The following is a 15,126-nucleotide window of genomic DNA, read 5'->3' as shown; positions in this document are numbered from 1 at the left end:
AGCCCAAATTTGTTTTTATACCATCTCCTCAAACACCAAAGAAAATGTAGGTTTTTTTTTTTATTTAAAAAATAATCTTCAAACCCAAATATCGACGCCTTCTTAAAATAATCGCCAAAGTCATGTTTTCAGATTTGTCAGGATGCGCAAAAAATGGAACCATTTGCATCATGAGGAGATCATTTAGGCAAAAAAAAATGTAGTTTTTTTTTAAAAAAAAAAAAAGTAATTATTTTAAGAAGGTAACGATATGTATTTCTTAGTTGTTTTTTTTTATAGGAAATAAATACATTTTAGGATTCTTTTTTTCCTTCTTCTTAAAAGGTGCATTGTGCCGTTTAAAAAGGTCATATTTCAGCTTTTTCTACATCATGCATGCTTCACAATGCCCAGATGAGTACGAAGAACCCTGACTGTTTTACTCTGACCGCAACTATCAGCTTTGATCTTTTAAGTAGTATGCGGACCCTTACACTCCACAGTTCCTTTGGAGAGGGGCGGTGCGGAGTTTTTCTTACCTCATTTGAGGTCATGTCTTCTTTTGTCAACTGTAGCTGTCCCTTTAAGATGGTGGACGTACTCGCACGCGCACCATGAACGAGCCTGACACAGATGTTGCAGTTACGCTTTGGGCCAGAGGTGGCAGTCGCGAGTAAAAAAAAGTGACCAACTGCACAATGATCCTTTATATGCAACGAATAAATGTCCGTTTAAAATCGTACGTAGATTGCTTAGAAAGTCCAAAAAAACGGAAAAGTCCCAAAACTTATGTCCACTTCAACGTCTGAAAATATCACAATGATCATCCTCTCCACGGCTCACTGATAAGAGAATGAGGACGTGAGGTCATTTTTTACATACGATAAGTTCCAATGTTCAGCTCATTTAAATATTTAAATATTTCAACTCCATCTTGTCAGATACAAAAAATATTATTATTATTATTTATTTATTTATTTTTTATTATTTATTATATATAAATATAAATCATCTTGTTAAATACCAACACTTTTATTGTTAATAATATAAAAACATATATATCCTCAATGCTTACTATAATAACATATACCTCTATTATTATTATTATTATTATTATTATTATTATAGACCTAACACGGAAGGGCAGCATGCCCAGTCCATTACCAAATTTCCATCTTGTCAAATCCAAAGAGGTGTAAGACAAGATATATTGGATATAACTATGCCTGCAGTCATTTATGGAGCATAGCGGAAAAAAACAATAGACATACAGTAATTTCCTATGGGAAAATTGGAGAACAATTTCAATCCGATTGTCTTTAAGCCTCGTGTGTCTTTTTTTTTTGTGGTTATGTCTTCGTCATTGCAACTGCATCGTGACCTTGTGTTTGTGATTGTTAACGGAACGGCGGCCCATTTGTGTGACTGCCAACACACCAACGGGACATTCCAAAGCCCGTCAGTACGTGACGGTCCAGATGGCGATGGTGGTCATTCCTGGGGAGGGGGAAGGGGAGGTGCTTCGTAGGTAGGAGATTTAAAAAAAAAAAAAGATTTGCGGGTGATGGTAGGCTCATAAGATGACAAGATGGAGTCGTGTGATTTTGCCTTTTGTGAATATTTCACACCGTTTGCGCCGTCCCCTTTCAATTCCTCCGATATGCAACATATTTTGTGCAGCTGGATAAGCAATAAGTAATCCCCCCCCTCCCACACACACCTCTTCCCTGTGTACCTTATGCATAAATGCATTTGATTATTATTATATCGCACCACTTGGAAGTTCACTATGTATGTTTTGGTGATTTGCCAAAGATTTAAAAAAAATAAAAATAAATTTAAGTGTCAAGTCAGCTGCTCGACGTTGCACTTCGTCTGCTTGCTGACAAAAGGTTGCTTCCAATCGATAGAAAGTAGGGGGGGGGGGGGGGTAAGTCAATGACCTCCTAATGGCACTCTCACTCATTTATATGCGTGATTTGTATACGGGAGCAAAGGCCGCGGCAAAACAAACGAAAACATTGATCGCGCTCTAAATACGCCGCTCGAAAGCTTACCTAAAAGCTGCTACTAATGGAATACTAATAGTTTATTCAATGATACTGTAAATTTCTCGCTTACAGGACTTGGCTCAGTTCTTCGGTTAAAATCCGCAAATAATGAAAACTATTTTGTATTACGCCCGCTTGAACTACGACAAAATGTGGCTTCACGCGTTGACAGTGGATTGAAATGTTGACGGCGTCTGTGCCCCCGCCCCCCCCGCAGTTCCGCCCGTCATCCGCGTGTACCCGGAGAGCCAAGCCCGGGAGCCGGGCGTCACCGCCAGCCTACGATGCCACGCCGAAGGAATCCCCCGCCCGCAGCTGAGCTGGCTCAAGAACGGCATGGATATCACACCCAAGCTATCCAAGCAACTCACCCTGCAAGGTAGCAACTTGTTTAGCTTTATTTTAGCATTGCATATTAGCTCATTGCTAGTAGTGTTAGTTTAAGCTATGCATGTTTTGAGGGATGTGATTTTGTCTTACTTTAAAGTATGCACATTTTGGAGGGAAAGTCTTATTTTCACCTGTGCAGTTTTTGAGAGCGTCTCAGATCAACCGTTGCAATTTATTAGGGATTTACAGCAATTTTGCTGACTAGCGCAGTTTTTAGGGAGTTTATAATTGTTTTATTTCAACCTGTGCAACTCGTGGGGATTTAACGGTAATCTTATTCTCATTGTTGCAATTTTTGTCAGATTTACTTTACAGTAGTCTTATTATAAACAACAACATTTTGGGGGGATTTAAAATAATCTTAAATTAGCTTTTGCAACTTTAAACCTCTGTAAGTAATCTTGTAAATTAAGGTAGTCTTATTTTGTGTTACTCAATTTTGCATGGGATTTTAATCGGCATGAAAAAAAATTGTCGGGATTTACGGTTGTCATGTGCAACATTTGAGGGATTTTTTTTTATTTATCTAGTTTGAATTGCGTACCTTTTGGGAGTTTTACAACAGTGCCCGTTTAAATCGTGCAAGTTTGGGACAATTTACAGCAGTCTTAGTTAACCTCTGCAACTTTTGTGGGATTTAAGCCTGACTTTAACTTGTGCAATTTTGGGGGGATTTAGGGTTGTCTTTCTTTTGAAAACCTTGTAGCTCAGTGGGGGAATTCAGGTAGTCTTATATTATTTTTTACAATATTGGATGACATTTCTGGTTAACCAGCACAACTTTTGTTTGGATTGATGGTCTTATTTGAACCGGTGTAACTTTTGGGGGAGTTACAATAAGATTGAAGGATTTATTGCAGTCTTTTGTTAAACTGCACAAATAATGCGGAATTGTTAGCTGTGTTATTCTAACATTTGTAACTTTTAGCAGATTTGGTCATCTTATTTTAGCTTGCATAACGTTTGGGAGATTTAAGGTAGACTTAGTTTAACCTGTGCGACTTTTGGCAAATTAAACATGTGTGACTATTTTAAGCCCGATTTTAGGTTCATTTTGAATATTGTGTGTGATCCAAAGTATGACTTTAACCTGAGCAAATGTTTGGAAAATACTTTGACTACTTAGCTTTTTTTTTTTTTTTTGTCTGCTCATCAGCTAACGGCAGCGAAGTGCACATCAGCAACGTGCGCTTTGAGGACACCGGCGCTTACACCTGCGTGGCCAGAAACCAGGCGGGCGTGGACGAGGACATCTCCTCGCTGTTTGTGGAAGACTCGGCGCGCAAAACCTGTAAGTCGGCGTCAAGACGTCCGTTGGAGACGTCCGCCCTTGATTTCCGACGCGGCAGTGACAAGAGCCTCGGCCAGGAAAATAAATAGCGGCAGAAACAATTGGCACACCGTGAAGGGCGTCTCTTTTGTGCCGTTTAGCAGCAGACTGTCGACGGAGCCACGAAAGACCGTTTTAACAGGCCTGGAAAATAAGTCATCTGCTCCCAAATGTACTTTATTGACAGCAAACTGGAGTGTGGCTGTCATAAAAAAAAAATTTGACCTTCAGAGGCCGGCGGTGATATCGTAGTGTTGTTCAGCTTGTTCAGACCATTGTTACATGCTGACCGTGTTAAAAAAAAAAATAGACTCAATTAGTTGTTTTATAAGAAAAGCAGCCATTTCACTAGTGGGTTAAAGACGGGGTCGGGTTTTGAGGACAAGATTGAGAGCAGTTACAGAGAAACTGGCAACAAAACGGTATGAAAACTTGACATTACGACTGCTTCCAATTTAATTTTCCTCACGGGAGGAATAATGTATCGCGAGTAAAAAAAAAAATAAAAGAAATGGCCCGGCTCACAGTCCATTGTTGCAGGTACAATAAGATGTTGGATTGTCTGGAGCGGGAAAAAGAAGGCTTTTGTACTTCCGCTCCTCCTGCCATTAACTCCTACAAAATTTAATTAACTCACTTGTGAGGAAATCTGCCAAGTCAGCATCAGTCTATCTTTTTTATAGCGGGTCTTCAATTTCGTACAGTTGGCATCATAACCCAAATTTGTACCTAAATCGGAACACATCGCAGTCCGACCATTACTAACCTACGTTACCACAATAATAGTCATAATTACTGGAAAAACTATTTTAGACTGTCAATAAAAATGAATTACCCAAAAAAAGCACAGCGGTATCTGAGCATGGCTTCTTGTGCCGGGTCCTCGGATGCTAAACATGATCAACTAGCTAGAGTACGCTAATGTTGAAAATAAAGTTGCAACGGAAATGGCAGAAATACCTTGATTGATTTGCCTTACTGACTTTTTTACAATTTACATCACCTAACACATTTGCTCCCAAAAACGTATAAATATGTTCTACTTTAAATTTCCATGGCCCCAAAAATGTCATTATACATTTTTTTATGCTAGAGCATACAGAAGTCTGTGATGCAGCCTCTGAACTGAAGGGAATGCTTGAAGCAATGGTTATTACAACAACGGCCAGCAGGTGGCAGCAGAGTATAAGAGATCAACCAGGGCCACGTTGCAAAAAGGCTCTTTTTGACTGTTTTCACCAGGAATGTGAATATCGATGAAACTTAGCTATATTCTAATGAGAACGAGGTAAAACGAGATAGAAATATACTTATTTTAAAGCTTTTTTTTGGTAGGGTCCATGTTTTTATAGCAATAAAACACAATATTCTGTGGGCCTTGCAAAATCAGTCAAAATCCAGTAAAAGAAGCGAAGGGGGTTGCTTCAGTGAAAATGGCTGCGAGTGTGTTAAAGAACCCGAAATAAGATAACATCACTATTAGTCCTGGTTATACTGACAAACAGTATGAAAATGTAAATGCAGTGAAACAACTGAGTTTCTTTTTTGTTTGGCAGCTTGTTGCGCAGTTGTCTAACAAACCCGCTACTGCAGACTCTCAGATGCTAAAATCTGTGGTGAAACCTGCTGTCTACTGACATCCAAACGATCCGAGAAATGGAAACCGTATAAAACAGAACAGAACAAAACTCTGCCTTGGCAAAAAATACCTCAATTACAGCAAAAGGGAGGAAAAAAGTCACAACACTGTGGGTGATTTCTTTTAACGCACTCACTACCTAGTATTTGATGGCGTGCGAGTGTGTGTGTGTGTGTGCACGTGCGCGTCTGCGTGTGGTTTGGGAAGCTTAATTACCCCGAGGAGCTCCGCCGCATGCTGACAACTGCTCTCCAACCCCCAAACAACGCATGACATTTGATAAAAGGTCACAGTTAATTAGTGTGCCCGCCTTATTATTTAGAAAAATGCATCCAAATTTCTATTAAGTAGTCTTGGAATAATCTTGTTTGTTGACATATTGACTGGACTTATTATTCAAATAACTGCTGGCATTTTCAGCCTCGTTAAGTAGAGACACACACGCCCCCTTTCACACACACAGCAATTTACCTGCAAAATGGAAGATTTATTTCAATGTGCAACTTTTGTGCGGAATTAAGGTGATTTTATTTTGACCTCTGCGACTCTTTTGGTTGCCTGTGCAACTTTGATCAGATTTACTTACTTGAACTGGTGCAACCATGAGAGGATTTTAAGGTAGTCTTACCCTAACGTGCAACTTTGGGGGAATTTACAGTCGCTCTTATTTTAACCTGATCAATCTTCAGGGGATTTAAGGTAGTCTTATTTTAACCTGAGCAACATTTGGCCGATTTAAGGTCGTCTTATTTGGACTTTTCCAACTTTTTTTTTTTTTTTTAAAGTGTGCAACTTTTAGGGGATTTACAGTACCTGCGCACATTTATAGTACTGTAGTTTGAACTTGTGCATTTTTGGAGGGGTCTTATTTTGACCTCTGCAACTTTTAGTCTTACTTGAACCTGCACAAATTTGACGGGTAATTTGCACCTGTGCAACTTTTGGTGCGTTTGCGGTACTCTTAAAAAAAAATCATTTCATTACAGGCCATCACAAGCTTACTTTTAAGGCCATCATCGGGCTTTAGCGAAGCCCTGCTCGTCAAAACGTCAGCACGTCGGTTCTTGCGGATCGCCGTCTGGTCTCGCCACTGCGCTAAATCCTCCCCATCAAACTTTATGACTCACAGTGAAGGTCTGTTAGATAAGAAATGACCTCAGCCGGGAACAGAACACGGCGTCTTGGAGAGCTAGTGGGCTGAAAAAGTTGGGCGTTGTACGGCAAAAAATAAATACAATAAAAAAATCCCGAGTCTTTGTTGCATCGCATCGTATGAAAGCTGACGATGAGCCAAGACTTTATTTTTCTTGGTCGTTAAATGGCCTTGATTTGATTGAAGGTATCTCCTTGAGAAAACATTGAAATAGATCCAATTTGGCAGGCCTTTCTTATCCCCGACAGATTAAGGACAAAGACAACAATGGGCGGACGATTCCATTTAATCCATATTCTATTGGCGCAGTGCTCAACTGTTTTAGATGGAAGATTTGTGCTGTTTCTGTTGAGATTGCTCGGAGCAGGCGGGAAAACAATGACGAGACAACACTGACAAACAACTGCAAGCTATTCTGCAGTCAATACACATTATACTCTTACTATGTAACTTTTGTTCACCAAAATCTAAGACTATTGCTTAATTGTTTTTTTTTAATTTCTTCCTTAACTCATTCACTCCCAGCCATTTTCACTGGATTTTGACTGATTTTGCAAGGCCCACAGAATATTGTGTTCTATTGCTATAAACACATCGACCCTACCAAATAAAAGATTAAAGTCTCTTCTTTCGTTAGGAAAAAAGTACATTTCTATTTGTTTCCATTTTGCAGCAATTAGCATTAGAATATAGCTAAGTTTCATCATTATTCACAAATCTGTTGAAAACAGTGGTGAAAAGAGCTTGTTTCAACACGGCCCTGGTTGCTCTCTTATACTCTGCTGCCACCTGCTGACCGTCTTTTGTAATAACTACCATTGCTTTAAGTGACCTTTTCATGTCAAAAGCTGTATCAAAGCCTTCTGTATGCTCTAGCATAAAAAAACATATAAATACGTCTTTGGGACACTTAGAACATTTAAAATTTGGGAGCAAATGAGTTAAATAAATATATAAGGAAGAAAATAACTTATTTTTGATCCCTTAACGTTCATAACAATAAAGATATGAATTAAAGGTGGAACGTTTTGTTTTACAAAACTTTGTCCTTTAGCGTCTAATCAGTTCTTCTTGTATAAATACATTTTTGGGAGTGAATGACAAAGTATTTAAAAAAAATTATTTATACATTTTTGCGTTTAAAACTAGCTGTTATATATTCCATAGGTAGGGCATTGCTGGATAGAGAATGCTCTGGAACCTGCTAACTTCTTTTTTTCCCCTGAGTCAGCAAAGGAGTAGCATTGTTATGAGTGGAGCTCTCAGGATAGAACAGAAGGTCGACCACCACAAAGTCAGCAAGATCGGAAGGTGCGAAGCCATGTCATATTTCAGGAGGAAGTCACAAATCCTTAAAATCACATCTCATAGGGAGTTACTCCAAGTTGGCAAGTAAAATGTTCTGAGGAACCCTGAATGAATGGTCTGTCGTCATGGCCGCGGGCGGGTCGTAGCGTATGCAACCTTGCCAGCGGGCCTCCGGAGCGTGACGTGCCCGAGCTTTGGCGTCGGGCGCAAACGGTTATCGCGAGCGGCGAGAGCCAAACGATTGCCCGCCGCCGCTTGTTTTTGCTATATGGACGCTGAAGTTGATGTATGGGCCCCTCGCACGCGCCCGGCAGCCGCAGTCTTTCCGACCCCGGGTGATGAATAGCATCAATATGGCGCTGGTGCGACTCCGCTCTTTTTCTATTTTGTTTCCATCCCTGGCAAGCTCTCACATTAACGCCATTGTTCTTTCCATTTTGCGCCCGCCGGCCATTCTGCAGACGACACAACGCTCCTTTTGTGACGCTTCTTAATGAGCTGAAAAAAAGATACGCAAGAGCGCACAGGAGAGGAAACACTCGACAAAGCGCCCCCCCCCCCCCCCGGTAAAGATTACGCCTGACCCCCGCCGCTTTGTCTCTTTCCCAGCGCCGTTCTGCGGGAGAATGAGTGCAGGAGGACAGATTAGCATCGGCGCCAATTGGCCCGCAAATTGGACGGCGCGGCGGAAAATGGAAGACGGGAAGCGGGTTGACGGAGGGACGGGCGGACAATAGGCGGAGAAGGTCGCCGTTAAAGGACGTCGCGTTGAAATTGCGTGGAAACAAAAGTCGAGAACGCCGTCGCTGTTGTTCTTCCGCCAAAACAAAAACGTTTTGCACACAAAACAAAAAGGTGTTTTGACTTGAGGATATGGTGGCTGTCGACTCAACTCACTTCAACAAATGATTTGGAGCGGAATTTCACTCATTCAACTGAACTACCAAATAACATTTAAACTATAGCAAAACTACTCATTCTTTGAAAAGCCTGAAAGACGCATTAATGATAGAGACCGGTAGATCTTTTCAGAGCGTCCAGCTATTAGAAGCACTCAGGCTGCGGGTTTGGCAGTGTGAGTGTCATTAGCCACCTCGCAATGATTAATAAAAAAAAAAAAAAAACAAGGTCTGCTGCTTCTAAGAGCAGAAAGATGGGCCATTAATCCACGTTAACGAAGCATCAAAATCACCTTAGCCTGAAAGATGATTATGTCAGCAGAGGCATCCGAGGTAACCCGTATCAACGAGCTCGGAATATACACGACACAGCTTGACCTGTTATTCAGCATCAACTTTTAAAATAGTTGTAAAGTAGGGTAATAAGTCACTCGGAAACAAGTCAAGAGTTGTCGGTCTGGAATATTTCACAACACTGAACAAATTCTGATCCCAAAATATATTGTTATGTGACCCCCAAATACACAATTGGCTTCACATGTATACCCATAACCTGACCCCAAATGTACAATTAATACAAAATGATCACAGCTGTGGTTCAAATGTACAGTACAGCTGTGAACCGGATCCCAAAAGATCCAATTGTGATCCGCACATCAAATGCGCAATTGTGATCTGGATCCCAAATGTGCAATTGAGATTACAAACATCCAATTGTGTTCCTGATCCCAAACATCAAGTTGTGCTCCTGATTCCAAAAGTCCAACTGTGAACCGGATCCCAAACGTCCAATTGTGATTTGGATGACATACTCGCAATCATGATCACAAGTCTACAATTGCAGGGTTTCACAAATGTTGATCACAAACATACAATTGCGAATCCAACATCTACAATCAATGAATCCATCCTTTAAACTCCCCATAGGAGGAGAATAAGGAAGTACTTGGGCATGTGCAAATGTTTGGGTACGACAGTGCTTGTCTTGTTGATGCTATGACTAGGGATGGGCAAGTATCGATACCAGGTATCGGGTTTCAAAATACTCGCTAAGGATGCCGATAAATTAGGCAAAACAACAACAACAAATCTTCCTTTCCGGCAGTTGGTGCTGCACTGCGGCAATTTGACACATCCGTGAATCATGTGCGTTTAATGATGTCATTGCATTACCCCAAATTGTATGTATCAGAAGTATTAGTGACATCAGTACTTGGTATTCGTATTCGTGAGTACTCAAAAGTGAATATTTGTACTGTTGTCAGTCTGAAAAAAAAAAAAAGTTTCAATATGGATCGTTTGTTGTTCGCGCGCCACATGAAAAACGGAGCAGACAAACAAGGCGTCGCAGCTTGTCGGCTGCTTTGCTAGCATTTCAGACGCATTCGAAATGATATTGTTGATTTAAACCGATTCCCGCAAGCGTAAACACGCTCGGCGGTGTCCCAAAAAAAACAAAACCATCCTTATTTCCGAGCAGAGGACTCAATTATCTGTTGCATTGGAGAGCGGCCACAGAGCATTCCTATAAAAGTCTCACAAATGTGATGTTATTGATTGTGGCGTTTAATGTTCAATTTTCTCTTTTCTCTTTTCCCTCCCTCGCAGTGGCCAACATTCTGTGGCGGGATGAAGGTACGTCTCCGCGGCTGCATTCATTAAAGTGTCTTAATTGAATTCCTGTAATAGGGTTAGCCAACTGTGACAAGAGGGATTAAATGATCGCACGCCGCCTTATTTACTCTGGGGGTGTGCGGACCCGATTTCAGCGGGCGAGTGACGTTGTTTTGTTGTTGCAGGTCTCGGTATCGGGAACATGTTCTACGTGTTCTACCAGGACGGCATTAAAGTCATCCAACCGGTGGCGTGCGAGATACAGAGGCACATCAAGCCCAGCGAGAAACTGCTGGCTCTTAAGGTGAGAAATACACAAAAACGCATGCAATAGCGCCCCCCGGAGGCAGCCGCAGATTCACCAAATTCCCGTTCGAAAACAAAATGGCGGACTTCGGTGTCTTTTCCAGTGTTTTTTTTTTTTACTGAGACATGTTGTGGGTCTGCTCATGATACAAAGTCGTGGGGGGCGGGATCATGGTGCCGAGTGAAACCGTCTTCTGGGGCTGATTTTTTTCCCATGGACTTTTAGGGTCTCCAACATGACCCCCCAAAAACTCACCTGGAAAGCTAGAGTAAAAAAATAATAATAATAAAAAATCACCCACAAAAAACGGTTCTAACGATCGACACCAAATTGGACAGACATGTCTATCATACAAGGACACAGGGGAAAAAAAACTCTCAAGGACGCATGCCTGAAATTGAACAGAAAGTCTGTCATGTAAGAAGCCATTTTGGGCAAATTCAAGTTTCATTTCAACTGCGAGTCAGACTTTTTCATATCCACGGTATGTTTGTATCCCTTCAGGAAGTCTCGATGTTGCAGACTGTTTTGATGTTTTCCATCCCCGGTGAGACGCTTGTGTGGATAATTGGATTATTTTTTTTGGGGGGGGCTGTTACTTTAGCAACTGATAATATGCTACAGTTCATTGGTGTAGAGGAAATATTTGAACCAAGAGTTGTCTTATTTAGATTCCACCTAGCAGGAATGACAAGAACATGAGTTTGAAGACCAGTAATACTGCATTAAGGATTTTGAATGAATTTGCAAGAAAAATGTACTTGTGGCTCTTGAGGGAATTCCATACGGTATAAAAACAAACATATTTAACTCGCCCTCACGCAAACCCACACAAAGTAGTCGCGTAGCGGCCGCCCCCGTTCACACAATCGACTGCACCAACTCCAAAGGCGTTAAAAGAATTTGGATCTTACGGGACTGCCGTCGTTGAATCGAGTCCACTAGTTTGTGATGCATGACAAGAAGCGGCATGCACCGAGTAAAGATGCAGACTGCTATGCTAGCTGTTAGCTAGCGCTTCATGTTGGCTTGGCGTAACCAACTTCTTATGAACAAGTGACTAATTTGGATCTTCCGTGACTGCTGACATAGAGTCCACCTATTTGTGATGTATCACAAGAATCGGCATGTAGCGAGTGAAGATGTAGACTGTACTGTGTTAGCTTTTAGCTAGCTCGCATTGATGTGGATTTAGAGTAACCAACTACCTATGAACGACTTTTTGGATCTTCTGTGACTGCTGTCGTACATTTGTTTTCACTTATTTGTGATGTATGGCAAGAAGCGGCATGCACCGAGTAAAGATGCAGACTGCTATGCTAGCTGTTAGCTAGCGCTTCATGTTGGCTTGGAGTAGCCAACTTTTGTGACTAATTTGGATCTTCTGTGACTGCTGTCATAGGCTCGAGTCCACCTATTTGTGATGTATGACAAGAAGCGGCATGTAGATCCAGAAAAAAATGAATAAAATTAAATTAAATAAAACGAATTAAAAAAAGGAGCGGCTTTCCTTTCTTTTCTTTGGTCCTTTCTCGGGTTTCCTGGCGGCCTCGCGACTGACTGGAGGTGTTCGGTTTGGGGAAACGGTATGGGATTTTTTAGTTTTTTTTATAGGTTTTAGGTAAACTAATGAACGCACGCACGCACATACACACACATATAAAAAAAATAAAAATACAAAAAACATATATATATATATATATATATATAAAAATTAATAAAAAGGAGAGCAATGATGATGACATGTCAAATCGGTAAAATTACCGAATGAACAATACTGAGCTCTCCAAAAAAATAAATAAAAAATAAAATAAGGAGCGGCATGTAGAGAGTTAAAATGTAGGCTATTATGCTAGCTTTTAGCTAGCTCTAATTCACGTTGGCTTTGAGTAACCAACTTCTTATGAACAAGGGACTAATTTGGATCTTCTGTGACTTTTTCATGCTTCGGAGTCCATCTGTTTGTAATATTTGAGTGCCAAGTCATATGGCAAACATCTGTTTGTGATGTGTGACAAGTATATCGATTTCTACCTTAGCAACGCGTATTAGTGACCATATGTTTGAAATGAAGAGCTTTTTTGGGGGGGGGGGGGGACGTCAACTTTGCCTGAGCTCTTCTGTGGCTGGTGCCAGGAATCCGTTTGCAGACTAACGCGTTACCTTCCTTTGCTAACTGCTCCCGCTATAGATTTTATTTCGCGACGTTAGTAAAAGTGTGGATTTACGGCACTACTACAGAGGACAAGAGCGGTATATGCCCCTTCTTAACCGAGACAAGTTGGCCAGAGGGACGGCACCTGTCAGCGCGCTGCCTCGACGGTTATAAATACACACGAGAAGCGTTAATTCCAACATCCCCGAGCCTTTTTATTTCATCTCTCCTGGCCAGCAGCCGCTCTAAATCGCCCCACAGAGTCGAGAACAGACGGCTGGGCAGAGGATAGCGACGTCGGCCAGCGAGGCGAAAAGCTGCCAGGGCCTGGAAGCCGAACATCCGCGGGAACGCGCAGGCTTTGTTGTGTGGATTATGCGGTGGAAAGAAAGAAGGAAAAAAAAAACAACTCATTTGTCAGTAGGCAGGAAAGGAACGGGAACGCGGTTGATAAGATAACTGCAAACTGTTTGTGTGTGTGCGTCTAGGAGGAAGTGTGTCCCGCCTCGGGAGACGACGAAGCGCAGAAGTGTGTGTGGTCGTCGGCGGTCAACGTCAAGGACAAATTTATTTACGCCGCGCAGCCCACGTTGGATCGCTTGCTCATCGTGGACGTCCAATCGCAGAAGGCTGTCCAGGTAACTCGATTGACACGTTAACATGAATTGGTGTCGCTAACTAAAGAGTTGCTATGCAGTCAAACTCCATAAGCCAATGCATAATTTTGCAACTGAAGAGGTTTTGGAGAAGCCAAAGATGCCTGCAATGATTAATAGCGCGCAGACTGCATGCAATTATTCAGGCAAGAGGCAGTACAGCTGAAATGTTAAACTCCAGCCAAGGGAAGATTGACTTTCTATACATATTTTTTTATGCAATTTATTTGTGTATATATATATATATATATATATATATATATATATATATATATATACACACACAAAATTTTACATTAATTGTTCTGTTTAAGATGACAATAATACATTTTTGTTCGACATTACGTACAGTGGAAGAAATGTAGTTTGTATTATTTAATATTTTTAAAATTGTGTATTTTAGAAAGCTTTTTTAATTCATATATATTTTTTATTTTACAATTAAATCATTTTTGTTTCTTTAGATGACCAAATTTAAACTTTTTATAGCAAATATACCTTTTTAAAATTGTACTTTATTTTTGTTTTAGATTTTCATACATTGTTATTTTTTTCCATCTATGCATAATAGGTGAAGAATATTATTTAAGTGATTATTATATTTTTTTCAATTTTATTTTTAATTTATATTTATTTAAGTTTTCGTTTTATTACGTTTTATTTTATGAACTTTTATACATGAAGCTATATGGCATTATTACCTTTATGATTTTTAGGGACGTTCGATACCACTTTTTTCAAACGGATACAAGTATGAGTAGTCACCGATACAGAACACCCAATACCGATACCACGAGTACTTTTGATACAATCCAAAATTTCCCCAAAAAAACAATGTCATAACATTTTAGAAAGAGACCAATATATCCCAACATAACATTTTCCTTATTGCATGAAATTAATTTCCATTTCTTGTAATTGCACATATCTAGTCCCTGACCGCAAAACGGCCAAAAGAGAGCGACCGATACCTTGAAACAATACTCATACAGTACAACTCTAATACAAATTTGAACCCAAAAAACCGTCAAACTGCTGTCACGCTGGACATCGCACGATGCCATCCAAGACCTCAGTTCAGCGAGCACTGAAGGATTACAACCTCGGTTACTATAAAAAAGCCTTTTTATTTCCCTGCAAAAATATGTTGCCTTTCATGTGGCTGTCACTCAAAGGCGCAAGCCCCAACATGCTTGTTGTCGTTTTGAAAGTGGCTGTGAGTGCCGTCATGTGTCGATGGCTTTTCTGGGCGTGTCTCGCATCCCCTTGCAGATGGTTGTTTACGCCTCGCCGGCCTCGTGGAGGGGGGGGGGGGGGCGCTCCCCCGAAAACTGTCAGCGGCTCATTTATTCGGGCCGCCTGGAGGTTGAGCTCCACTGCGTTATATTAGCAACTGTTAATTAAAGCACCTGAACCTCCCGCTCACGTTTTTGCTTACCTGAGACTTCAGAGGGGATTTACGCAACATTATACTTATTTTAATGCTAACCATTTTATGTTTGCAATTACAGAAGTCCTAAATACTACGCAAAAGCGCTACGTCAAATATAAATCTATTATACCATTTATATCAGGATCAATATTTATGTAATCACATAGAGATATAATATACAAAGAGGTGGCAGTTTATTATCTATAAATAAAA

General features: G+C 40.7%; 1 protein-coding gene and 1 long non-coding RNA gene across 2 annotated transcripts in view; one reads left to right on the top strand and one right to left on the bottom strand.

Moving 5' to 3' along the window:
- LOC144058751 (uncharacterized) overlaps positions 1–15,126 on the bottom strand; it is a 77,916-nt gene that overhangs the window by 13,652 nt on the left and 49,138 nt on the right. The gene's annotated exons all lie outside the window — the stretch shown is intronic.
- Positions 1–15,126, top strand: part of fstl5 (follistatin-like 5) — a 92,710-nt gene that overhangs the window by 67,806 nt on the left and 9,778 nt on the right. The window contains exons 9-13 of the mRNA XM_077577249.1: positions 2,248–2,409; positions 3,577–3,711; positions 10,358–10,384; positions 10,549–10,667; positions 13,314–13,463. Of these exons, the coding sequence (XP_077433375.1) occupies positions 2,248–2,409; positions 3,577–3,711; positions 10,358–10,384; positions 10,549–10,667; positions 13,314–13,463 (593 nt within the window). The remainder of the gene's footprint in view (positions 1–2,247; positions 2,410–3,576; positions 3,712–10,357; positions 10,385–10,548; positions 10,668–13,313; positions 13,464–15,126) is intronic.

The sequence above is a fragment of the Vanacampus margaritifer genome, chromosome 10, assembly GCF_051991255.1.
Source record: "Vanacampus margaritifer isolate UIUO_Vmar chromosome 10, RoL_Vmar_1.0, whole genome shotgun sequence".
NCBI classification, from domain to species: Eukaryota; Metazoa; Chordata; class Actinopteri; order Syngnathiformes; family Syngnathidae; genus Vanacampus; species Vanacampus margaritifer.
The sequence above is the reverse complement of the archived record's forward strand: the minus strand, read 5'-3'. Positions and strand labels throughout refer to the sequence as shown.